At 44.7% G+C, this 27,444-nt stretch overlaps 1 protein-coding gene across 1 annotated transcript in view; it reads right to left on the reverse strand.

Moving 5' to 3' along the window:
• The window catches only part of SUSD5 (sushi domain containing 5), a 31,824-nt gene extending 20,507 nt beyond the window's left edge, over positions 1–11,317 (reverse strand). The window contains exons 1-3 of the mRNA XM_024565657.3: positions 11,227–11,317; positions 5,820–5,997; positions 1,591–1,709 (exon numbers count right to left, since the gene is read on the reverse strand). Of these exons, the coding sequence (XP_024421425.2) occupies positions 1,591–1,709; positions 5,820–5,997; positions 11,227–11,317 (388 nt within the window). The remainder of the gene's footprint in view (positions 1–1,590; positions 1,710–5,819; positions 5,998–11,226) is intronic.
• Between the last annotated feature and the right edge of the window lie 16,127 nt (positions 11,318–27,444).

The following is a 27,444-nucleotide window of genomic DNA, read 5'->3' on the forward strand; positions in this document are numbered from 1 at the left end:
GGGATCTGAACCTTTGCCAATGTTTGGGATTCAGGGAACCATTTATTTTACTTATATGTTTTTAAAAAACAAACCACGGCCCTGAGTGGTGTAGCTCAGTGGATTCAGCCTGCAGACTGAAAGGTTGCTGGTTCGATTCCCAGCCGGGGCACATGCCTCGTTTGTTGGGGTGTGTGGGAGGCAACCAGTCGATGTTTCTCTCCCTCTCTTTCTCCCATCCCGCTCTCTCTAAAAATAAATAAATATTTTTAAAAACCCACGGATATTGTTCTCCCCAGGCCTTTCCAGAACAAGGCCACATATTTTACTCACTTGATTGACAGATGGTATCAGGAGACTCCCAACACTCCTCTAAGCAATCAGCAACCGGCAGCACCCTTCCTAGAGGAAGACCCCCTAGCAGCAGAGAAGCCTACCACTAATGAGCATCTGATAAGCCCCAGCCAGGGCCTGTGGCCCCACTGTGGCTCCGAGACTTATTCACTCCCCTGACCCCTTCCCTGGAGATTAGAATTTGGTGCCTCTGGGATGCAGCCTGAGGGTCTGTGTTTCTAACAAGTTCATCTGGTATTGCTTATCATCAGAGAGATTTGGGGAACTCTGCTTTAGAGAAGTAGCTCTCAAACTGGGCTGTATGTTAAAATCACCAGGGAGCTAAAAAAAAATCCCCACTGTCCAGAACAGATTCTCCAGGGCTGGCACCCAGGCATCGGTATTTCTTAAAACTTCCCCGATGAGACCGGTGTGCAGCGAAGCAGTACCTGGGCTGGTGTCTATGACTGATGGGTAAGCAGCTGGCTTTCTCTCCATCTGCATGAGCGTTCCCCTTGAACAACTTGTGTTTCTGATAATGAAGGTGGACTTACTTCAGGGCACAGGACATGCTGCCCCGGGGGCTCCTTTACGGCTTTCTCTCACTCAGTTGGTATCCCAGGAGGAAGCTGAATTTTCCTTCCTAGGATCAATTTCCTAAATCTTATACATTTTGGGGGAAAGGGTTTTCTTTCTTTACATTGTGCTGGGACCCATGAAGAGAGACAGAAGGGTAAGTTGTATCAGTGGCTGTAGCAGGTGCGGTCAGGGGTTGCCCATATTCCCGAGATACCTTTCCCATGCCCATGTACAGGGGCTCCTGGTGGGCGCCTGTGTATCTTAGTTGGAGTTTGGCTCTCAGGCTACTGGAACCCTTTGCCTGCCCACATTACAAACAGGAATTTACATCTCCCTGAAGCAGCCTTTAACCAATGACTGACAGGTGCTCCCTCATACCTGATCCAGAAAACTACGGTCACCTACACTGTCTCCAGAGATCCCCTGCGGAATGCAGCCAAAGTTACTCCCCCGCCCGCCCCCCCCCCCCCCCCCCGCCTCATTGCCACTGTGGACTCTGCTTAGTGTTTCCCCATTGCTCAGTCTGCTTCCTTCCTCTGTCCACTGCCCTACTGTCCTGCTGGCCTTTCCTAGGGAGTCACCTGACACACCGTGTTCACTGAATCCTCACCTGAAGGTCTGCTTCTAGAGAACACGACCTAAGATGGCAACCCCCACAAGCACACACTCCGGGACCTTTCCAATGGCTCTGGCACTGACCTTCATCCTTCATACAGAGGGCACTGTAGGTGCCCCCAGGAGCTGGGTTGCTCTCAATTCTCACGTCGACAGCTCTCATGATTTGCTGTTCACCACTCCCCTTGCTACACACAGTTGTCCTAAAAGAGACAAAGAGGACACTGGGCTGGGCGCACGAACCAAAAACAGGAAAGGACATTCTTTTCTGCTGTCAGCTTAGAATCAGCAGAGATTTCTCTGACTCAGGAACTTGGGCTGCAAGCATCAGTATGGAAACACTCTCCCCAACAAAGGTCTAAAATTAGGAAGACGTAGGGGTGCTCAAGTTGAGGTCATAGGTATGAATTCAAGTTTCAGAGGCAATAAATGCATTGTGAATGTCGTCTAGTATATGTTTGCTTTTTATTTCATAAAATTCTGCTCTTCTGCTTTTGCAGGGGCTTGTTTTGCTGTCCTTTTTCATATTTCTTAAGATGAATTGTTAGTTCATGAATCTTAAGCCTTTTTCCTCTTCAAACACAAGCACTTAATCCCTTGCATTTCCCTCTAGGTATACCTTTAGTAGCACCCATGGGTTTGGGGATGATATATTTTTAATAGCATTCTGTTCTACTTATATGCTAGTTTCCATCATAATTTATTTTTGTCCCATGATTTATTTAGGGATATCTTTCATAAATAGCAAATACTAGAAGTTTTTAAAAATTCACCTGATAATCTTTGTTTTCTAATTGGAGCAACTCATCTACTTAATTTAATCACATGTTGCTTTGAATTTAAATCTGCCATTTTTCTATTAGTTCTACCCACTCTTTCTTCCTTTCTTCCTCTCTTTTCTTTCCCCTATTTTGTTTTAATTTCTTTTCTTGGCATTCTCCCTGCCTCTGTATTGATTTGGAAGTTATATATCCTTTTAGTATTCTTTTCGTGGTTACCCCAGAGGTTATAACGTTTCCTCAACTCACTAAAATTTAATATCGCTTTTACCTTCTTGCCCAATGACACAACTTGAAATAATGAAAACACTACGTATTCACATACTTAAAATACTTCCTGACTGATAGGACGTTTTTTAGTGTCTAGTATCATCACCAGTGCTTTACGGAATTACGTAATTTAGGGTTATCCCCCGTTTACTCTTTCCATTCATCCTTTTCTGCATCTGCAGCCTTCTGCCTGTAACTATTTTCCTCCTGCCTTTCATGTTTCCTTTAGTGAAAGTATGATGTAATGAATTTGCTCATCTTTTGTATGTCTGGAAATGTCTTTATCTTTATTCTTGGAGAATATCCTCACTGAGCATAGAACTCTAGAATGGCAGCAATTTTTATTTTTTTAGCACTTTGAAGGTATCATTCAATTGTCTTTGGCCTTTTATTGTTGCTCCTTTAAGGTACTTTTTTCTTATTACTTTTCATATTTTTTCTTCATATTTGACCCTGATCAGTTTGGCCATGATGTGCCAAGTTGCAAATGTCTTTTTGCTTGTCCTCCTTGGGTTCTGCAGGGCCTCATGAGTTGGTGCCTGGTTGTTTTCCTTCAGTTGTGGGTGAGTCTCCTATTGCTTCTGCTCCATTTCCCTTCTCTTCTCCTTTTGGAATTCCAATCACATGCATCTTCTTTGCCTTTTACTCTTCTAAATTTTTCACTCTTTTTCCTTCTGTTCTTTAGTCTGAATATCTTCCTCTGAAATGCCTTCCAGTTCACTAATTTTCTCTTCAACTCTTTTTAATCAGCTGTTAGATCTATCTCTGAAGTTCTTAATTTCGGTTATTGTATTTTTCATTTCTAGAGTTTCCATTTGGTTATTTTTATAGTTTTCTGCCAAAATTCTTCTTACTTCTGTATCTCTAAACATTATAAAGAGTTATTTTAAAGTCTGCACCTACCAATGCTGTTCTCTAGAGTTTCTATTGGCTATTTTGGTTCTTGTTGCCTTAGCTTCTCATGTGACCGGTTATTTCATATTGTATGACAAACCCTACACTTGCTAAAATTAAATGTGGAAATCAGTTGCCTAAGACAGTGTTATCCCCCTCTAGAGATGATTTTTAAAATCAGTTCTGCTAGCGATCTGGGGCACTGGAACTCCAGTATCATCTTGATCCAAGTTCATGGATTAAGGGATATGCAACCCTTGGCCTGCGGGCCGCATGCGGCCCAACATGAAATCATAAATTTACTTAAAATCTTTTTTTTGCTCATCATTTTTGTTAGTATTTGTGTATTTAATGTGTGGCCCAAGACAACTCTTCTTCTTCCAGTGTGGCCCAGAGACGCCACAAGGTTGGACACCCCTGATCGAAGCTATGCTGCAGGTCCTCTGCGGGCCTGTGTACTGCTGGCAGCTTCCTTACAGCCTTGCAGTGTCCCAACCCAAAGCAAAAGCACTCCTCAGGCCCCCGCCTTCACAAAACCTGACTCAAATCTCTGTTCTCCTGGTACTACAACACTATCGAAATTGCTAATCAGCCTTTTGGCCACCTGTCATGGAATCTGCAAAGTCTCCCAGGAGGCAAGTGGCCCCAAATTCTGTATTGACCACTCTAGACCTCCATATCTACTATGCCCATATTCTTTCAACGGCAAGACGCACTGTGCATTGAATAATTGGTTTTTGGTGGGGAGGGAGGATGGCTGTGATGGAAAAATCCACAGTGAAAGGTATGTACATACTGATGATTAGATCCTTCTTGGTTCCAGTAATATTAAAATGGAAAACCTATTTGTAATATGTTGTGTAGTAAATATATCAAGTAAGTATGTTTGCTTTACAAAGAATTATCATTGTAGCAATGTAGAGATCCACTGAGTTGTCTTAACACTGCGCAGCACACCGAGAGACAATGGACCTTTCCGACGACTCAGTCCCGATCTGTAATGCCCGGGAGACCTAAGCCTGGCTCCGAGCTAGCTCTTCAGAATCTCTGGAGAGCCTGGTTCTCTGATGCAGCGAAGGGAACAGACGTATGAAAAATGCCCATACTTGGCTACCTAATGGAAACGTGCATGCACGGGACATATTTTGTCTGCTTAGGAATCTGGATGTAAAAAATGTAAGGCTAGAGAACCATAGCTCCAGATTCACTGACAAGCTTTGGATGGGGCCTCAGTTGTCCTCTTTTCTCAACTGCCGCTTCACCTGTGGCACCCTGGAGACATGAGTCCCCATGGTGGTGTGTGCTCTCCACGGCCCTCTGCCAGCCAGACACCTGGAGGGTCATTAACTACCCCAGGAGTTCTCGGAGCCCGTTCCTGTCTCAGTGGAGTGGCTGCCGCCTCGTCTGAGCCTAAGGAAGCAGTCGCAGCACTCGTGGGAAGTGTTCTCCTAGCTGGCCACAGGAACCACTTCTCCACAAGGATTCCATGGGTCGGGAACTCAGACAGGGCCCAGTGGAAGAGGCTTGTCTCTGCTCTGTAATGTCTAGGGCCCTGAGCTTTGTCTTGGGGAGACTCGTAGGTGGGCGACAACTCCACAGCCGACTGCTGGAATCACCCGGAGGCATCTTCACTCGCACTGCTGGGCAGGTAATGTTGGCTGTTGGCAGGTAATGATGGCTGCTGGCCGGGACTCGGGTTGGGGCTACTGGGGAAAGGATCAGTTGGGGTACCTCCATCTGGTCCGGGCTTCCTCAAGCACGGCCATCTCAGGACAGCCGGGCTTCTCACGTGGCCTCTCAGGAGACAGTGCGCTCAGAAACCCGGGCATGGATTTTTCTGACCAATCTCAAAAGACACATAGTATTCCTCCTGCTGTACTCTATTGGTTGAGGCAATCCTAACTACCCTGTGCCCGATTCAAATGGAAGCAGTGTGAAAGAATTTCTGGCTGCATTTTCAAACCTCCATACACCATCTTCCTACCCCTATGCATGCAGAGGCATATGCACAGGAAAAACAGGTAAGGAATACATACCAAACAGTTCAGTCATTATCTCTGATGTGGAGAAGAAGAGAGAAACTCACTTGGTACTTTATGCACATCTATATTATTTGAAGTTTTTACACGTCTTATTTTTGTAATTTAATAAGGAAATTCCAAGTCACCAAGCCTGGGGGTAATACACAGACAGAACTCCAGAAAAATGTTTTTACATGAGAACTTAGAACAAGAATGCACAGGAAGCCCCTGCCCCCTGCATTCGGCCTATCCTGGCTCCTCAGTGAAACAATTACTTAGCCCCCATAGAAGCCCTGGTGGGGCGACCGGGTGAGTGGGAAGGGCAGCTAGCCCGGCTCTCCCGACTTACCCCAGGGTGCCGTCTGCCAGCCAGCCCGTGGTGCACACGGCGAAGGTGCAGTCCTGGACCACCCTTTGCAGCTCCTCCGCAGACGCCAGGTGAGCGCCCCTGTTCCTGCAGGAAAGCCGAGCCTCCTCCAGTTCCAGCCCCCGAGAGCCATTCTGAGACTCCAGCGAAAAGAGCTTCCCTGTGTGGGGACAAGCACGGACACAGGCTGACTGCAGGATCCCTGGGAACGGACTGTCAGCAGAGTCTGATTCACCCTCTGGCAGACACCTACTTGCCGGGAGACCCCGTGTGGCAACTAGCCCCTGGCACTCGTCCCTGGGACTAGGTGTGGACGTTCACTCTCGTGTTTCAGCCCATGTTTTTATTCTTATTTTCTTTACAAACACTGATCATCTGCTCTGGCATGTTTATCTGGACAAGGCCTTCAAACATTCCGTTTAAAAAGGTGTTTTACAGACACCATGTGGCAAAGCTCAGTGTCCGACGTTTCCCTGTGTTGGGTCCCTTGGTGTCCAAGGTACCGATTCAGGCTTCAGCTTTGCCTTCTTTCCCCGGCCCCAGCTCTGGGGTGACCGCATACCTAACAGGTTGATTCCTTTCTCTCTGCCCCACTGTCTCAAAGCATCATCAGGCCCCTCCCACAATGAGTTCGCTTCATTTCCCCAACCAGACACGACAGCAGGGGGCCAAGGCTGGTGCACCCTCCCTGTAGCACGTTAATATATGTGGACGCGTAGTAGGCCTTGGACACGTGTGCAGATAGGTGAAATGAGAACATGGATTCAGGCAGAGGTGAAAGCTGACACTAAAAGCCAAGGAAGCTTTAGGCAAGAAAACCGTGATGCAGAGGGGAACACTGTGGTACCCAGGAACCTCCCGGGGGGATGAAGCAATACCGTGGGTGGCCCTGTGAAGTTTAAGGTAAAGGCGGGAGAGGAAAAAAACCTGTTAGAATGAGACACATCACTTCCACCTGTCAGCAAAATTATCACACTCTATTGATTTTATTAGAATAAGACACTTACCCATCATCTACTACAAAATTATTATAATAAACATAATAACCCCCCAGCTTTGGAACCAAAAGTTATAAAAATGCAACCTTTTTTCACACTAAACATATCTGCGGGTGACTGGTGCTCCCCCAGACTTGGTACGACGGTGCAGTGCACAGCCGGAATCACTGAACCTGGTGGCCCTGCCTGGAGAAGTGAGCACCGCCCCCCCCAAGGCCATTTTGTATTCACAGCGTTTACCGATCTGGAAACAACTGTGATGAAGTTAAACTGAGGTTTTGATGGTCAAGCCCCAACGCAAGGGGGACAAAAGTGAAAGCCCGGGCCCTGGCTAGGTGGCTCAGCTGGTTGGAAATGACAAATATACTTCTAAATAAACCATGGGTTCAAAGGTGAAACCACAAGTGAAATACAACATTTTTACTTAATTGACAAAACCTTGTGGAGAAACTGAAGTTGGACTGAAGGGAAATGTATAGCCTCCAATGCTCATATTACAGAAGGAAAATGGTTGATAATTATTTCAATTTCTATCTCACAAACATAGGAAAAAGAACCTAAAATTAAAGCTTCTAAAGAATTAGAAGAAAGAATTAATAAAGATAGAGCAGAAACCAACGAAATGGAAAGCAGATGTTTAATAGAGAAAATAAAGCCAAAAGTTACTTCTTTCTAAAGAACGATAAAGTCGATAAACCCTTAGCAAGATTGATCAGGACAAAAAAGATAAGATACAAATTACCAGTATCCAGAATGAAAGGGGACATCATTACAGGTTCCATGGACACCAACAAGAAAATAAGAGATTATTATGTAATGTATGATAGTACATTTGACCGTTGAGATGAACTGGACAAGTTTCTTAAAAAATCAAACTTAGCAAACCCGACACAAAATGAATAAGAAAATCTGAATATTCCTTTATCTACTAATGAAATTAAATTAATCGTTTAACATCTTCCCATAAGAAAAACTCCAAACACACGTGATCTCACTACCAAACATTAAAAAACCAACCAACCAACAAACAAAAAACCTCACTTTACAGAAACCCTTTTAGTGACGAGAGGAGGGAATAACTTTCAAATTTATTTTAGAAACCATATAGCCCTGGCTTGTGTGGCTCAGTGGACTGAGGACTGGTAAGGTTGCCGGTTCGATTCCCAGTCAGGACATGTGCCCAGGTTGCGGGCCAGGCCCCCAGCTAGGGACGCATGAGAGGCAACCGATTGATGCTTCTCCCACACATCGTGTTTCTCTTCCTCTCTTTCTCCTTCCCTTCCCTTTCTCTGAAAATAAATAAATAAAATCTAAAAAGAAATCCCATTATAACCCTGATGCCAATACCTGACAAAAATATTACAAGAAATAAAAATTACAGGCCAACATATTTCAGGAAGATAGAATCAATAACCGTCTGTTCCCCTCACTCCAGGCTCAGTTCTAAGTCATCTCTTCTCACTAAAACCCTTCCCTAGGATTCCATCCTCACACACGGGTTTGAAGACCATCCTTCCACAAGGGCTCACATTGTTCTCTTCAGTCCAGACCCTTTCCATTCACGCATCCACCTCTCCATCCCAATCCTCTCCCACCTGGATGGACAACTGAAATAGCATCCTATATGTCTTTCTATATCCAATCTTGTTCTGGTCCCATCCGTTCTCCCTACATCAAAATCAGGGTGATCTTTTCAAAACGCCAATCTAATCAGTCACTCTACTACTGAAGACCATTTGATGACCTTCTGGCCTTGCTTGAATTAAAACAAAACTTGGCCTATGAGGCCCCACATCATTGCACTCACATCAGTTTTCCTGGCATCATCATGGACCGCTTTCACCTTGGACTCTTGGCTCTAGCCATTCTGTCCCTTATCACATGTCCCATTTTCGCTGCCACTCACAGTCCCTCTTGCACATGCTATTCACTGCTCAAACACTCTTTCTTCCTGCTTTTTGTTGAGTTAATCTTACTCATCTCTCAGATTCTCTTACACCAAGTTAAAATCTCCTGGTACACGCCCTCATAGTACCTCCGTCCTTTAATCTCACCATGTATCAAACTTGCAATGCCACCTTTCACTCATACAATTACTTGCTTAATGACTCTCTCTCCCACTAGATTTGAAGCTCCCTGAGAGCGGGACCTATTTCTCCTCACCATTCTATCTTCACCAGCAAGGGTGGTACCTAGCACATAGTAGATACTCAACAAATTACCTGTTGGATTAATGCATGTCTTCCCAAGTAATCACTACCCCATTTGCATTCAGTTAATATGAAAAATTTTCACTTTCAAAAGTTTTTTAGAAGTGCAGTGGCTGGTCTCTTTTATGCATGAGATGCATATCTAATTAGTCAAGTGTAAACTAAATGTTTTTCATTTGAATTTGTCTCACGACTTATTTTTTAAATATGTCCATGGAGTTTTTAATAACTGATTCTCTTCCAATGTCTGTAACACATCACAGTTTAACTGAACAGTTCTTCTTCTTCCTTCCATTACTGTTGCACAGAGCTAAATGTGGAAAGTGGCGATGGTTAAGCATATATATAGTAAGGAATCTTTTCATAACATAGGTTATAATTCTTCGATGGCTCTATCGTAAATCTTGGAGCTCAGCAAATGGAGTTTCTTGAAAGCGAGTGTAGCTGTAACCCTCCTCTAGGGAGGAGGGGAGAAGGAAAGGTGGGAGAAGGGAGAAAGAAAGGCATTTCTGGCAGGTGGTAACATGGAAACATGCTCAGCTACTGTCCTCACTACCTCCTTGTCCGGTGCTATTTCTGCCTTCAGTTTTCTATGGTCCACATCCAACCACACAGGCACAAAATACTGACGCATTCCCACTGGCATTGCACCTAAGCAGTTACAACGGAGTGATGCTCTAAAGCCGCCTGGGTTGCAGAAATGTTTCTTTAAAAAGAATAAAAATTGGTACAATAGTATACATTGTTGAACGGTTAATACTAGCTACTTGCATTCTTTAAAATCAGTTAATTTTTATGACTCAATGTCAGGCAAAAAAAAAATGACAAGAATTAACAGTGGATTGACTGCTAACAGTTACGGGATTTCTTTTTGGATGACAGTAATTTTGTAGAAATTGGTGGCGATGGTTGCACAACATAATAAATACGCTAAAAAACCCACCAAATTGTACCTTTTAAAATGGTAAGTTTTACATGAGTTATGCCTCAGCTAAAAATTGACAGTGATCACGAAGAGCTTTTGAAGTTAAACATGTTTTCTAGCCCTTTCTCTGGGACAGGGAGGAATAAGACATTCATTTTTAATTACAAACAAAGAGTTCTTCAAGCTAGCACTTAGGACAAAGAACACCAAAAATTCTAAGATGGTATCCGGAGGTTTCGCTTGCTTTCCCCTTCCCTAACCACCGGGTTTCTTTTCATCAAGTCCTCTAGTTTCTTGCAACGTTGTTTGCTAAATAGCAAAGACGTTAGAAAACATACCGTGCATCCTAAATCAGCCAAGGATTGTTCTCCTTCATCAATCTAATTTGCCTTGAGCCTGGGTTTACTAGAAACCCCTCCTGGATGTGAGAACTGCTGGTTTCTTTCCTTTCCGTTCCTCCTGCCCCACATCAACCAGGTTTTGTTCCAAAATCAAAACACAGCTGAACGAGTTTTTCGAAATTCAACGGATATAAAGCTATGATCCTTTGAATCAAGGGAAGCACTGAAAGCTGAATTCGGTCCAGAAAACAAACCAAAAGGGGTGTGCCAATTCTCCACACCTGCAATAATCTGTTCCTTCCCGGTATCTCTAGCCTCATGGCGGACAGCATGTTCACCGTGCACTCTGGGTCCAGCCAGGCTATCATTTATCACATTTTCCCTGCCACTCACAGCACAGGGCCTTTGCATGTGCTGTTCCCTCTACCCAGGACGCTCTCCTCTCCCATTTGCCTAATTGATTCCCACTCATCTTTCCCATCTTCCCGGACCAAGCCAACAGGCCGACGGAATCTTCTGATCACTGGCCTTGCCATCGGGGGCGCGTTTGATAGTCGTGGAAAAGTCCCTCTCTGCACTGGAGGTTCTACGGCCCCCCAGACGTGATTTCATTGTGAAGACCTTTCTTGGAGATCTTGGGAAAGCTAGCGGCGGGACTGCAAGACCAACACTCTGGCTTCCTCCGGTGTGTGGAGGAAGTGTTCAGGGGCACAAGCGGGCGTTTGGGCGAGCTGAAACTCCGTGGGCCGGGACAGGACGCGGGGTTGCAGGACCGCCGCTCGCCCCCTTCCCTCCCAGGCTTGCGGTTTTCCGGGCTCGTCCGAATGGGCACCACAGCGAGCTTCGCTTTCCCTGCCCAGACCCCAGGCACCATTCCGGTCCCCGCCACCTCCCGGGCGCTCCGCGGACACTCACCATCCGCCCGCACGGAGAGGCGCGGCAGACCGAGCAGGAGCAGAGCCGCCGTCCAGAGCCGGGCGCGGGGGCCGGGTCCCTCGGCAGCCATGGTCCGGGCGTCCACGGGCTGGCGGGCCCGAGTGAGGGCGCTGGCCGCGATCGGGGCTGCCCGTGCCACTGCCCAGCGTGCGCCACTCGGCTCTGCGCGCTTCGCTCTGCTCGCGCGTCGCAGGCTTCGCGCCCGGCGCGCCGAGAGGGAGGAGCGCGGACTGCCGGGGAGGCTGGGGACGCCGGAGCCGCAGCCTTGGGGCCCCGAGCTCCCGGGGGTCTTGTCCGTGGCGCCGGGGAGGCGGCTGTAGCCGGGCTCCGCCTTCGTGCTGGGCACCTGGAGGCCTCTGTGCCAAGAGAGGCTGCGTCGGACAGCGAGCTCCTAGGGCGCCGCCGGGGCGGAGGCGAGGGCGCGGACAGGCGAGGAGAGCAGAGGCTTCAGAGAACCCTCGCCGGCCTGGGGGACTCTGGACGAAAGGGTGACGCAGGCTAAGAGGCCGATCTCTTCCCGGAGGACCGTTAAAAAACGGATGCCTAACGCTGTCGTTTGCCTCTTCACTTTCCAGCTGGCGTCCTCCTGTAGAGGAGGAACATTGTTCTGAAAAAGAAGAATCGAGCTCGCCAACCTCACTCTAAGAAGTGAAATGCACGGAACGGCGAGACCCTTCTTCCCTTAAAGCGTAGCTTGGCAGTCATTCAGGTAGGGGCATCTTCGGGACGTCTCCTTCCCGACTTTTCCAGGGATGGGGTAGCATTTCTACAAGAACACCAAGAGCGTCGGTGGGGGTGGCACCTTCACCCCACCTCCCAAACTGGGGCTCCTTGGCCTGGAGAGGGCCTGAGATTCGCATGCTTTCTGTCTGGGCTGGGACACTACATTCTAAAGAGGCGTCCCACTGAATTCTGCTGTGGGGGTCCCTGCCAGGGACTGATTCCATCTTCCATCTCGCCCCGTCCTGTCTCCCAGCATCAGCACCATGTCGAGAAAGAAGGAGGGTTTGCCTTCTTCACAGGAGGAGTATAGAGATGAGTACCGTTATAACTGGGACACTAGAGGCACTCTACAGTTTACAAATCCCTTCCATCTTCACGTATTGGTCGACAAATAGCTACGGAGTGCCCACAGCGCGCCTGCCCTGGTTCCAGACCCCAGAGAGGCTACAGTCTGCCCTAAAAGGGCTCACACTTAAATAAGGCAGATTGAACGTCTGGTGCTAAAAAAGCACAGATGGTTGTCCCCGTGAGAATGACCTAGGGTACAGAACATTGAAAGATTGTCTATTTTCTTTTTAAGGTAAGAACGGAGATTGGGACCCATACCTGACGTCGTACAGGCTTCGTTTTTTCAGCTCCCATCATTTTTGAGGTGTACAGAAAACCTATCGCCTCCTTCCTATGCAAATGTCAACTACAAGACTCCTACTACAGGGGATTAATTCCTTTGTAAAATACAATTTTGCTTTAAGAGATGCAAATACTCTAGTGTGTTAAACGCAGCCAGGCCTGACAATCATTCACACCTAAGTGTACATGAATTTACTTGGCTGCTTCTCTTCTGGCAGCTTGCTGGTAACCCAAGGAGTGAGACTTCTCCTTGAGAGACCTTTTAAAGCCTGATTATTGCTGAGAATGGAAAAGATGGGCAGGAAGACAGCTGCAAGAGACTGACTCACCCAGGAGCTGTGCCTCTTGTCTGCTTTTAACTTGCTACATCTCCTGGAATCATTCTCTAATTTTTAAATTTTTTTCTCCCTAGGGTCACGAGGATGGCTGAATACATGACACCCAACACTAGGCAGTTGGGACCCACAGCAGTGTAATAGACACGGGTACTCCCAGCCTAGGGGAGGAGGGCCTGTCCTGCAGGGCCACGCAGGGGTTGAACTTGGGAATAGAGGGAACAGGGGCTATGGAACGTAGGCTTTACAGTAACAAGAAGGTCAGGTGACCTCCGGTTCCCGTGGGAGGATGAGATTTTCTTGTTTGAATAATTCCTCAGGCTGGTGGGGAACAGAAACCTGCTATGCAGAAAAAACCAGAAAGGGTGCCTGGTGCCCCTGATAAGAAGGGTTGTTTGGCTAGGGGACCTTATCAGTGGGAGGACAATGGGGAGGAGCATGTGAGCTTAGCCATTGGAGGCCCTCCTGATTGCACCAGATGTCACGACCTTGGGGAAACAATTTAAGTGCTGAGCCTCACATCCTTGTTTATTAAACAGGGATAATAACTGCAGCCCCACAGAGTTCTTGCTGTGATTCAATGAGAGGCCACAGCACACTGTAAACACAGTGAATAATGGGCTAAGCAATAGGCCTATAATTCAGCCTCTTTATTACTTGGGAGACACAACCAGGGAAGAAAGAAGGTGATCAGTCAAATCCCTTTTTAAACATGTTAATGACAGAACTTCTAGCAAACAAACTAATGGTATTTGCCAGCAGGAGACTTTCCTTGGAATGCTTTTAGTAGGCTGTGCGGGGTTGCCTAGGTTTGCTTCTGGTCAACAACTCTGTGATCTGTGGATTTCTGAGGCATGGATGCCTAGAAATGCTGTGTAAGTTATGGAAGCATCTAAACAGAAATGGAGTTATGCCGCGACTCAGGTGACTCCTTGTGTGTAGCAGGTTTGTCACAGCACGCATTTCTTGGTGACTTCTTATGTCGAAGTGTAGACAATGACCTGAGATCTGAGGAAAACCTATATAATGTGGTAGAGACCTAACCAAAGAAATGGGACATGAGAACAGCCTAGAAGAGGCAGAAATGATGCAGGGACAAGAAAACGTCAACACAATAACCTCACTGCCTTCATGGAGGTAAGAGAAGACAGTGCATTAAAAAGTCTAGAATAGGGTGATGTACCAAAAAAAAAAAAAAAAAAAAAGGTGTGGGGAGGGATATTCAGAGTGAAAACAAAAAGATTTCTTGAAAATGAAAACATGAGATCAGAGACAAAAAACTCAATAGATGAGCTGGGAGATAAAATTGAGAAAACATCCCAGAAAAATGTAGCAGAAAGACAAAGGAGTAGAAAATGAGGAGAAAAAAGAACACCCCGGAATGCCCTTTCAGCCTGTACCTTGCCTTGACCTCAACCACGTGGTCCTTGTAAGGATGCCATGTACTTCCTCCAGGAACCTGTAAGCAATAAATTTCTCTATTTCACTTTCCCTTCTTTTGTGTCTCTAATGAACAAATGTTAATTTAACAAAGTCACAACATTCTGTGGAAAGCCCATGGTCCACCCAAAGGTTTCTCAAATTTTTTGAGATACTTGGGTGTCGAATTCCTGCCCCACTGCTGGTTTCTCCCTTTAAATAAGGGAGAAAGTGACTGTCCCTTATTACCACCCTGGGGTCCACTCAAATATGAATTCATATTGGAGTACTTAAAAAAAAACTACCAAAACTCTATTCATTTAAGGCTTTTACTGATGAAAGAGTCTTTTATCAAAGGTTTTAGAGAAGTTGTGAAGGTTGGGGTTTTTTTTTTTTTTTTTTGCATAAATGCAAACAACTTAAAACTGAGCTCAGTAGTGCCCCCTTACCCACCGTTTCTAGTGCCATGGTTTCAGTTACCTGTGGTCAACTGTGTTCTGAAATATTAAATCAAAAACTCCGGAAATAAACAAGTCCTAGGTTTCATTTTGTTTTTTAAAAGATTTTATTTATTTATTTCCAGAGAGGGGAAGTGAGGGAGAAAGAGAGGGAGAGAAACATCCATGTGTGGTTGCCTCTTGTGTGCCCCCAAATGCGGACCTGGCCTGCAACCCAGGCATGTGCCCTAAATGGCAATCGAACCGCCAACCCTTTGGTTCCCAGGCCGGTGCTCAATCCACTGAGCCACACCGGCCAGGGCACAAGTCCTAGGATTTTAATTTCATGTTGTTCTGAGTGGCATGATGAAATCTTGCGCTGCTGTGCTCTGTCCTGCCCTGGACTTGAATCTTACCCTTGTCTACTGTGACCACTCTGTATGTGCTCCCCTCCCGGGAGTCACTTGGGAGCCATCGCAGTTGTCAGGTGTCTACGGTAGTATTGCAGTGTTTGTATGCAGGTGACCCTTATTTTGCTCAATAGTGGTCCCAAAGCACAGAGTAGTGAAGCTGGCAGTTTGGATATGCCAAAGAGAAGCCGTAAAGTGCTTCCTTTAAGTGAAACGGTATGTATGTATAGGACAGAACACAGTTTATATATATAGGATTTGGTACTATATGCAGTTTCAGGCATCTGCTGGGGGTCTTGAAACGTATCCCCCCAAGATCAGGGGGAACTGCTGAATTAGACTTACCTCTTTTTAACGAGGTATTCAAGAGGTAAAGTCTAATTTACCTCTTGACCCTCTGCCATTTTCCGTGGTCATCTTCATTTGCTCTCGCCTCCCCCTCTCTTCTTTTCTCTGCTTCCTTCCACTCCCAAATTCATCTCCTTTTCAGTTCCCCTTCCCCGCAGCTTCCCATCATCACATACAAACACAACACTTATAAACATTCCATGGCGATGCCATGTATAAAAGGACATGTGGAGTGAGCTTAGACTATGCCTGAGAGTTCCATTATTTGCATTCAAAAGATTTTGCTGCAGTTAAATTATTTCAGAGTTCACACATTTAAAATGATGCCTGGCTACGCGCAAATCCCTATCCATAGACCCGTCTATATGGTCCAACTTGGCCTCTCAGGTGTAGGGAGAGCTGGTTTTCTATTTAAAATCTGATCAAGGATTCTATTGGCCTGGATCATCGAGTAGAAAGTCTTGTTGTAGTCAATAAAGATTTCAAAATTTAGTTAGCCTAGCTGGCCTCACTTATATTTTATGATGTCAAGATTTCTCCTGGGCACATGGAATCCGAAGGCTTAATATCGATCATAGTTATTTGAACACTGAAGTAATGGATAGCGATTGTCCTAAATAAACTTACATTACTTTGGAACTAGAAATTTACTTCACAATGTTATGTGTGCACTAGGAAGTAATTACCTTTTATTGATCACTTATGATAACAAGGCACTTGAATCTAGATTTTTATTTGTAATACTTACAACAACTCTAGAGTCAGTTTGCAGACAAGAAATGGAGCTTTTTTCCATGTAGGTTCTGCAAACTGTCCAAGGTCACGCAGCTAGTATGGCAAAGGTGGGATTGACCCCCCCTCTATGTGATGCTAAAGCCTTCACACCATGTTGCCTCTTAGATGCCCTGTAAGCATTTTCCCTATTAAATTAGGTTTAAATTCTAGAAAGGCAGAGTCTTGTGCTGACATTCTATGTCCAGGTGTGATAAAAACAAACAAACACACCATAAGTAACCTCTCAAACACCTTGTGACTGTCTAGCGTGGGTGGCTGTACTGTGATTATGTATTTATGGGTCTGCCCCTAGCTATGGGGGCAGAGGCAGGGACTTACCATCTCTGTATCACCAATGGCTACCACAGCCACTATGCCAGAGCCTGGCACGTGACAGGTACTCAGTAAGTGTCTGATGAATGAACAAGTGAGGCATTTTCCATGGTGGTATGGACACTCCACTTCCCACGGTCCACCTGGTTGAACACCTGCTCATCTTTCTTGACTCAACACTAGCATCATCTCCTCTGTGAGGTCTTCTTTGTGACTCAGTCTACTCTCTCCGCTCTCTCCTCTGTGCTTTCACCGTACCCTGAACAGCTGTCCTGGGAACTATTGTTCTGCAGATCTGTCTCTCCTGCTAGTCTGAATGGCCTTGGCAGAGCTCATGGCTTTCCTATGTTTTTCATCTCTGGTGCCCTTGAGAAGTGTCTGGTTCATAGTAGGTTCTCAGCCTATGTTTGATGAAGTAATCAAAAATTAACCCCAACATGTTGGCTTAACTCATCAAAGGGCCCCAAGGAGAGAGCACATCAAGGGTCACTGTAATGCTCTCAGTAAAATAAGGAACTCGCCAAGGGGCAGCGTGGGTCCCTTCTTGCTGTCTTCTTTTTTGACCACGCCCTTTTCTGTTTTTCTATCTCTAGCAGCTAGTACAGTGCCTAGCACACACAGTAAGCTTCAATGACTGGAAGGAGGGATAAATGAGCCTCAAAAGCAATATATACCAGCTGATGGAGAACTTCAAACCTGATGGATCTGAAGCAGTCTCACAAATCATCTGCCACCAGCCTGAAGCCATATAACCGAAAAATCACTGCACAATGTAGCATTTACATGCAGGCTGCCTTCAGGGCTGTGGAGGCTGTGGGCTGGGTCCTGGGTAAACATAGGCTGCACTGAAGAGCCATTGTGGGCACTGGTGGTTCTTTCAAGTTCCTCTGGGGTCTGAAGTTGATTTGCAGCTGGAGCCAAGTCCCTGCCAAGCCCCTCTTTTTTTTTTTTTTTTCAATTGAATTATTAACTAAAAGAAAACCATCCAAGGTGTAGGAGTTAGCAGCAGCCTGCCAATGGTAGGGAACTTTCGTTTACTCAGAGTGTTTGCACCTAATCTAATGAAAAGTAGGAATGAGCCCTCAGAAAGCAATTCAGAAGCCCTGGCCACAAAGAAAGGTAGGCTTTGGACTTGGCAGCAAGGCAGTTCAGGGCAGCCAAGGACTGGGGCTGCAGTCCTAGGACAGGACTTATTTCCAGGAGGGTGTTAGCCACAGGTTGCTTCTGTGCTGGCTTTTCAGGGACCCTGGCAGGGCTCCAGGGCTCCAGTCTCCCAAGTATCTTCTGCACTCCCCAGTGTGAACCCTGCAGCTTTCACTGAAGACTTTGATCCTTATTGAGATGCAGATGCCACCCAGAGGGGCAACTTTGCAAAGGAGTGTGATTTTTTTTTACAACTTTGTCTCTATGGAACCATGAACGCATCGCTTTACAACTCTAAGCTTCAGTTTCTTTGTCTGTAAAATGGGGATGATAATGCTACCTAACCTGCAGGGTTTTTGAGACTGGAATTTGTAAATCAAAAACTTTGTACACATAAGATGACATCCGTACTAATTTTTACATGCACGGTACCTTAGCACGTGGCATTGCTCTGTAAGCCACCTGAGGGCAAGGGCTGTGTCTTGCTTTGCATTTAGCCTTTAGCCCAGTCCCTGCAGAGTGGGTGGCCAGTAAAGGGGACATGAATTGAACAAGGCTAATCTGCAGCAGCAAGAAGGTGAAGTATACACCAGTCTTCTATCATGTTTAACGTTAAGATTCTCTCTTTAAAAATCTCAGAGTAACTCCTGAACTATGTCCTTTGCTCTGGGAAAGCAGAGCAAGTGGACCACCTCTGCTAAATTCCCTGTGGCACTCACATCCATTAGACATGATGGCTGCTCTCCTGGGGACTACTCCTCCCAGATCTCCTTCACACGGTCCATGTACTGATAACAGACAGTCCCCGTGTACCCACTGGTGTGCATGTACTTATCAGGCTGTGCACCCACATCTTTGTTTCCAGAAGAATGGTTGTCATGTACATGGGACATGGTGATAAGGAAAACCCTAACCTAATGGTGTGACATCGTAAATAGCTCTCATCTTAGCTCATATGTTGATTTTGCTTCTTACTGAACTGTAACAAGGCATAGATACTTTAAAATTTATTTTGAGAAGTAGTGTGATAAAAGGGCCCAGATGCATGGCCATCAGAAAACTGGATTCTACTCTGGGTCTATTGTCAGCCTGTTGTTGGGTTAATCATTCATTTGCCCTTCATTTCTTGTCCAGTAAAGTCCAGCAATGGAGAGATGACTTCTAAGGAGACCTCTATTATTCCTTTTGGATCCCAAGGCCCCTTTCCTTGTGCACAGCTGTTTTCCCTGGGTAGAATGTCTCCTGTTGGCCAAGCTGGAGTCTCCACTCCATGCTCCCCACATTTGTCAGAGCATGGGACCAAACGTGGACCCTGCTGGAAAGACAGTTGTCATGGGGTTATCTTGTTCCTGTCACATGAGGCCATCTGAAAAAGGCAGAGACGTCAGCAGGAAGAGGACTGTGTAAGCTGTCCCAGGGCTGAGCAAAGAACTCTAAGGGATCCCAAAATAAAGATGCACGCACAGGGCACAACCGAGCACAAACAGGTGGAGAGGAGGTGACTTAACGCCAAGCAAAGTTGTGCATTTCAAGAGTTAAGTGTGTAGTGCCAATTTCTGAAACAAAACTGTATTTGTAAATGTAAGTGGTGCTGAGCATACCTTAAAGTGGAAAAAAAAAAAACCCCAGGGACCCACGGGGAGCTGGAGAACAGGGACAATCATCCCCATTAAACAATATTCAAAGGAACTGTAGGAGGTAAAAATAAACTTGTGCTTTGATCGCACTCCATGCATCCCCTTTGTTCCACACACCAACTCACATACCGTGACCATGAACAGATCGCTCAGCTTCCAGCCACTCATTCATTCGGTCATTCATTCAACAAACAACTCATGAGGAAGCAAGAAGTTGAGAAGCAGTCTCCAGGAACATTCAAGTTGAAGGAGGTTGGTTGACTAGTAAAGTCTAAAAATGAAGCTGGGTTGGGATTAAGAGACAGCTGCCACACGTGGCAGATACTGTGGCAAACACAAGGCCCACAGGCTGAATCCGGCCTCCACCTTGTTTTATCCGGCCCAGCACCATGTTTCTCCCCTGCAGCAGTGCTGAGCTCTCGCTTAACTGTTAAGGAGCAGTTACATTTATACAGTCCTAAAATTACATTCAGCCCTTTGAAAGCAACCGCGAGGCGGATGTGGCCCCCGGTGAAAATGAGTTTGACACCTCTGGTATAGGCATATAGTCCTGAGGAGTCCCCCACCCAGACATTGAATTAATGCCCAATTAAACCCAGTGGAAGGGCATCCCCAATCTCAGAAGACGGTATTATCTGCACGTCTTGGATTGCTAGGAACGCCATCTGCTGTCTCAGCCCGTTTACTTTTTATGCCATCCAGAAAAGGGTGGCTAAGCTCGCTTTGATTTATTGAAAAGCATAGAAATAGCTTTGAGAGAATAATTAAAAGCCCACTGTTTTTCATTATATTATATTTTAAGAGAGCATATTTTCCTGTCTACTGACTTTTCAGAGGGCCCTGCCAAATAGTCTTTGTGAGCGTAAATGAGCAAATAAAAGGATTGCTCTGTAGCTATTTGGACTTGGTTTTTAAGGAACTTTATCTTATTCATATGAAAAAATAAACAAATTCTCAACTTCAGGTCCTTCAAGTCCCACAAAAATGCACAACATGTGCCTACAGAAGCAAAAGGGGAAAACTGTGGAAAGAATGACTCAGTTTTCAGAGAAAAAAATTCTGTCACCAGTCAATGGGGGGACACTGAATGGATTGATCATGTAGTGATATTGACCAAATTATTGGGAAGGTTGGAGGAGCAGTAGGATCTTTTGAAATGCTGCAGAGAAAAAGCTACTATGGATGCAGAGTGTAAAAAATGATCCCCAACTGCTAAAGAAGTTGTCTGGCAAAATGACACTTATACCCAAACGTCTTCTGTTCCTACCCTAAAATGCCCTTTTCACCAGTATAATTCTACTTATTTTTCAAATTCTTAATTATATACATCAAAATGAGTTTATTCACCTTATTAAAAAAAATAAGAATGTTATATAAAAGCCAAAGGACCCTTTGATTATCAAGCAAAGCAAAGAGGTAGCTTTACCAGGAATATCCACCATGATGAGTTTAGTGGGTATTATTCAAACAAGAATAAGGAAGCCCCAGACATACTGTTAAGAAAACAAAGAAACTCACTGAATATACATTATGATACCGTTCATGGAAAACGTATACCCTAGACAATACTATACAGTACCTACATCTATGTATCTATAACCTATTTATGTTAATGATATTTATATCTCTATAGGACATAAACAGAAAAGGTTTAAGGGGATTTTCACTTCTGGTAATGGTGAATAAATTATACATGTCTCTTTCTGAAGAGAAAAACAGTTTAAAAATCTGTACAAAACTTGATAATATCCACTTAAAGTCCTCAAGCAGCTAATAGAGTGAATAATTGTTAGACTAGGAACCATGGAAAGGCAGGGGCTCAGGGAGCTGATCCCAGTGATTACAACCTCTTTCCCCTGGGGGATAAGTGACCCATTGTAGAGGGGACTGTTGAGAGGACGAGAAATGGAAGACTCTTGTTATAGCCTGTCAAGCTAAGGAAATAGGAACAGGAGGCTCAGCCACGAAGGGGTGTCCCTTTGCTTTGTGTTGGGACCTCAATGCACCACATTAGTAGTAAGTTATACAAGAAAAGGCAGGTTCTCGCAGAAATTGCAGCTCAGCTTTGACTCATTTTAGCCACTGAATTTGGCTTCAGGGTAACTCATAGTACTTGGCAAAATGTGGTGAGTGCCTCCCAGAAATGAAGAGATATCTCTCTAGAGGCAGAATACATCGTTCTGGAGAATAAATTACTCTACAAACAATTTGGCAAATACATAGCTAGCCTACAATTAAAACAAAACAGGCACACAAAGGATAAAAAGAAAAAAAGAGTGAAACAAAAGCCGAAACCACAACTGATAAGAAGAGAACCGCAGCGAAACTAGACATTGGAGCTGTCGGACAGACACGTCCAAAGGACTCTGTTATGATATTCAGGGAGATGAAAGACGAGCCTGAGGAGTCTGGCAGAGAACTGGAAACTATAAAAATTTCAAAAGTGTAAAGTCTACAACTAAAAATTATAACTGAAATGAAAAACTCAGTGGATACTTTTAATAGCAGATTAAATATTTCTGAAGAGGGATTTAAGGACCTGAAATATATGTTGGAAGAAACTATCTAGAATTAGCCCTGGCTGGTATAGTTCAGTGGATTGAGTGCTGGCCTGCAAACCAAAGGGTCACTGGTTCAATTCCCAGTCAGGGCACATGCCTGGGTTGCAGGTCAGGTCCCCAGAGGTGGGTGCATGAGAGGCAACCACACATTAACGTTTTTCTCTCTCTCTTTCTCCTTCCCTTTCCCTCTGCCTAAAAATAAAATAAATAAAATCTTTTTTTAAAAAGATAGTATCTAGAATTAAGCATAAAGAGACAAAGGGAAGAATATATAAAATAAAAAAGAAAATTACAGATATAGAGAATGTGCGAAGATCAAACATGACAACTTAAGTGCTAGAAGGAAAGGAGAGTAACAAAGGGGCAAAAAAATTTTTGAAGAGATTATGGCTGAGAGTTTTTCTCAATTAATAAAAGGAATCAAGCCACAAATAATAGGAGACAAAGAAAGTCAGGAAGGATTAATGCAAAGAAAGCCATACCTAGGCACATCATAGTAAAGCTGCCGAACCTCAAAGCCCTCCCTGCCCCTCCAAAGAAAAAAATTTCAAGTGCTAAAGAGTAAAGAGAAATTACCTTCAAAGGGGAAACAACAAAGCTTACAGGTGATTACCCACAGAAACAATGAAAATCCGAAGACAAAATAACAATATATTTCAGTTACAGGGAGAAAATGAGTGCCAACATAGAATCCTATGCTCAATGGAAATATCCCTTGTGACGGGAGGCAAAATGTGGACCTTCTGTGTTCAGACATACGAAGACTGCAGAACACCAGCACACTCACATTGAAAGAAGTACCAAAGGTGTTCTTCTGGCAGAAGAAAAATGATCCATAAAGGAATATTAGAGATACAGGAAAGAACAAATAGTAATAAAGAGGTAAGTATAGGTGTTTATTGACTGCATACGACAACAAAAATTGTATCTACTGGGGTTTAAAATGTTTAATAAAAACTAAAATACAGGTAATCAGCATGTAAGTTGGGAGGAGAAAATGGAGTTGTTCTAAAGTCTTTGTATTGTCTGGGAAGGGGTGTGCAATGGGCCAAGCCTTTGTTTCTCCCCACCCCCCCAAATTCATATGTTGGCATCCAAACCCCAATGTGATGGTATTAGGAGATGGGGCTTCTGAGATGTAATTAAGTCATAAGAGTGGAGCCTTCATGAATGGAATCAGTGCCCTTTCAAAAGGGACCTCAGCGAGCTCCCTTATCCCTTCCACCACGTGAGGGCACAAGGAGAAGACAGCGTCTGCAGCCTGCTCGAGGACCCCCACTAGAACACAGCTATGCTGGCACCCTGATCTCAGACTGCTAGTCTCCCGGACAAGAAGAAATAAAGTGAGAAATGAGTTTCCACTGCTTGTAAGCCACTCGGTCTACAGGACTTTGTTACAGTGCATCCAAACTGATGAATGGGGGGGAGGAGGTATCGATTTAGACTTGGAGGACATCTGACGTTGACCACGTTCGAGTACGTCTACTACCGACTATGTTTTATTGCAACAACTTACTGTGAACAGAACAGAAAAAGCAAGTATGAGGGAATGCTGAGAAAGCGTTGGATAAAATTTAATATACAGGGGTGGGCAAAAGTAGGTTTACAGTTGTGACTACACAAAACAGAGTTTATTCTTGTATTACTATTTATTAATTATCATATTATTTATTTGTCCTATAATTGTAAACCTACTTGTACCCACGTGTGTATATTCAGTAAAATAAGACACAACCAAAAAACAAAAAATTTCCCAACAAGTTAGGAATAAAAGGAAGCACCTTGACTTAATAAAGCCACCTGCAAAAGAATCTACAGCTAACATCAGGCTTAACGATGAGACAGTGAATGATTTCCCCCTGTAACTCAGAAATCCCAGTCCTGGTTATCTATCCAAATGTCTTAAAAGTTAATGTTCACACAAAAAATCTGAATGTGAAATGCTTGTAGCAGTTTTATTCAAAGTTGCCCCAAACTGGAAACAACCCAGACGTTTTCCAACAGCTGATAGGGTAGACAAGTTGTGGCGTGTCCACACGCTAGAATACTACCTAGTGGTAAACAGGAAAGAACCACCGATTCACGTAACAATGTAGACGAGTCTCAAATGCATTTTGCTAAGTGAAAGATCCAAAAGTCTATATACATTGTATGATGCCATTTATATGGTATTTTTTTAAAAGACAAGCTACAGACATGAAAAATAGGTCAGTAGTTGTTAGGGGGTGGATGTGGGAGAAGAGGTGACTATAAAAGGGTAAAACAAGGCTGTTTTGGGGATGATGGAACCAATCTTCCTATGTCTACAGATTCTCTTCCCCTCCACAGGCCTCTCTGCTGTTGACTGTCCATTTAGTGACTTTCCTAAACTACTTTTGCAAAGATTGTATTCCTTGTCATGTGTGCTCTCTGAAGTCTCTATTTTGTTATCTCAGCAGTCAGCTAGTGACTGAAAGATATTTGCTTAAATGCCCAGAGACAACAAGAAAAAAAAAACCTCCCTTTGTCTTTGCATATTGGCTGTGAGCTAGGATACGCCTTCAGTGCTAAGCCGCAACTCTGCCTTAGCCTGGACCACCTGCTTACTGTGGAGTCCAAACATCGGCCGGACGTGTAAGTCTTGGGCCATCTCAGGTCTTCTCTGAGCATGCGTCTGGCCATGGGTATGTACTCCAGATTCCCCTGCGTGCTTGGTGTCCCTTTACAGCTCTTATCCCTCCGAGAATCTTCCTCAGCACACCCAGCCTTTGGGGTCTGCCTGTTTGCCTCATTCTTCATTTCTTGCCCCACACAGCAATGAGTAGCATATATTTTTAAATGGTTCCATCAGATACCACCCAGAAAGCCACTTGCACCTGATGAGGCAAAATAAAGTCAGTCTCTGGGCTAGTCCCTTAGGGAACCACCAGACAGGTTAAATGCGTGGCCACAGTGTTTGAGAACAAGGTCCATATTGATTTCCCTGGAACCTGTAAGCAGTATCAGGAGTTCAGGCCATAGTCCGCAGGCTGCGGAGAGCTGGGGATTAGGGACTGCCAGGCAGGTAAGCAAAAACCACGTAATGTTTCTCAGCAGAATTCAACTGCCTCTTTCTTCACTAAGCACTGGTGTTTGATTAGATTCCAGAGCTCCAAAGAAGTTAATTCTGCCAGCTTTTGCCACATTAATTCTTACTGGGGAGACCAGTTCTTACAAGGGACCAATCCTTGGAGCTCCCTGCTCTGCTAATTCCGTGATGTCACTTCTATCGCAAGTTCTTTGGAAAACAGTTTGGTACAAACCAGCAATTCTGTTCCTTGTTATTCACCGTAGAGCAGTGACTCTCAACTGAGACAAATTTGCCTTTCCAGCGAAATTAGGGAATGCCTGGAGACATTTTGGTTTTCACAAGTGGAGGCACACCACTGGCTTCTAGTGGGTAAAGCCACGGACACTGCTAAACATCCCATAAATACAGAGGATGGTCTCCTCCCCACCAATACTCAACCAAGGATTATCTACGACAAAGGATTATCTGGCCCTAAATGTCAAAATTGCCAAGGCTGAGAAACCTTCATCTAGACAAGTGAGTGCCCTTATGCAAAGGGGACTGCTCCTAACTGCACTGTTTATAATGGTCCTAAACAGGGAATGGCCCAAACAACCTAAGTGTCCATCACAGGTGAATGGACATATTCTTGTATACACGTTCAGTGGGATACTTTATAGCAATTAAAATGAATGAACTCTAAAACTTATAAAAAGAAAAACCAGAAAGTGTTTTATATAAATATTAACAGAGTGGTCACTGGGAAAGGGGGAGCTAAGGTTGGAAAAGGACACGTGGTCTGCTGGGTTTCTGGCAATGGTCAACTCCTTAAATTGGATGGTGTTTACACTGGTGTTCACTTTTTAGAAACTGAACATTAATTTTTATTACTTTTATGTTTGTCTCCTAAACAAACAAACAAACACTGCCAGCAATTACAGTTTTTCTTCTATTACACTCCCTATTCTAACAGGTCATGTTCATATTTGTATCTTCAGACTAACCAACCAGTCCTGGGATCCATGTTCATTCATTCATTCATTCATTCATTCAATCAGTCAATCATCAGTGTTTATTAAACACCCACTCTAAGTCAGGAACTGTTCTAAACACTAGGAGCACAGAGATGGAACAAGGTAGACATCTGGTATTCCAGGGTGAAGAGACAGGCAGTAATTCATATGCCCAAACATTTTCAAGATCATTTCAAGGAGTACTAAGCATTTTGAAAACAAGACAGTTATGAAGAGAGGGTGACTGGGGTGAGAGCCTTTAGACTGAGTGGTCAGCAAAGGCTTCTGGGAAGATGACATGTGAGAAGATGACTGACTTGAATCAAGTGAAGGAAAGGAGGAAGATTGTCAAATACAGGAAGGCGCTGTTGCTGAGGCTTGTGAGTGGAAAAGCGTTTGGCATGTTTGAGGAACCCAGGGAATAAAACATGGCTAGTATGGAGTGAATGAGGGAAGGGGGGGTAGGAGATGAGGTTAGCGCGGTAGGCAAGGACCCCGTGGTGGACCACGGGAGAGTTTGGATCTTTCTCTGAGTGCCACGAGGAGCCACTGAAAGACTGCTGTTGTGTGGATTGCAGGAGGGAAGGCAGGTGGCATGGAGACTCAGGTGTACGACAGGTGATGGCGGCTGTGATTGTGGAGATGCTGAGAAATGGATAGATTCAGGATTTATTTTGAGTCGAGAACATTTGTTAACAGACTGGATGTGAGGCGTGAGGCAGGGAGAGACTCAAGGATGATTCGCGGGTGTTGGTCCTGAACAGCAAAGGGAATAGTGGGAACGTTTGCTGGGATAAGGAGGACTGGAGAGTAAGAACCGTGGATCAGAAGTCTCATTTGGGATTTATTACGTTTGAGATGCTTATTAGACATTCTAGGGGAAATGTCAGATCTGCGGATTATGTCTCTTCTTCCCAGACTTAACGGGCTGGGTTTGAAGTTGCTTCAACCATATTAGAAATATTCAACAAACTGCCAATTGATTTCAGAAGTTAAGAGTGTACACACACAATGCTATCCCAGGAGTTGGCATTCAAAGATAATTTTTAGTTGAAAAAGTAGATTATTAAAAGTGCATAAGGTGTGCTTCCATTTGTAAGAATACAATATCATATGTATTTTGTTGGAAGCAGATAAACTAGAAGAGAAGCAGTGGGTACCTCAAGTCCTGGTAATAGTGGTCTATTCTTGTACCTGTGTAAGCTATTTCTTAAATAAAGACTCATAAAGGGCTTTTCTGGCCGGGCAGTCTGCTGCTCGGTTATCCGTCAGGTGAGGGGTGTCAAGGTGCTCTGGGTGATGATGGACCATGTGCAAAGTAGGCAAAACGAAGAGACCCCGCCCAAGAGTCCGGGCTTGGGGGGCCGAGGGGCGGTCCAAGGGGGGCACCACGCCTTTGTGTCACG

The sequence above is a fragment of the Desmodus rotundus genome, chromosome 8, assembly GCF_022682495.2.
Source record: "Desmodus rotundus isolate HL8 chromosome 8, HLdesRot8A.1, whole genome shotgun sequence".
NCBI classification, from domain to species: domain Eukaryota; kingdom Metazoa; phylum Chordata; class Mammalia; order Chiroptera; family Phyllostomidae; genus Desmodus; species Desmodus rotundus.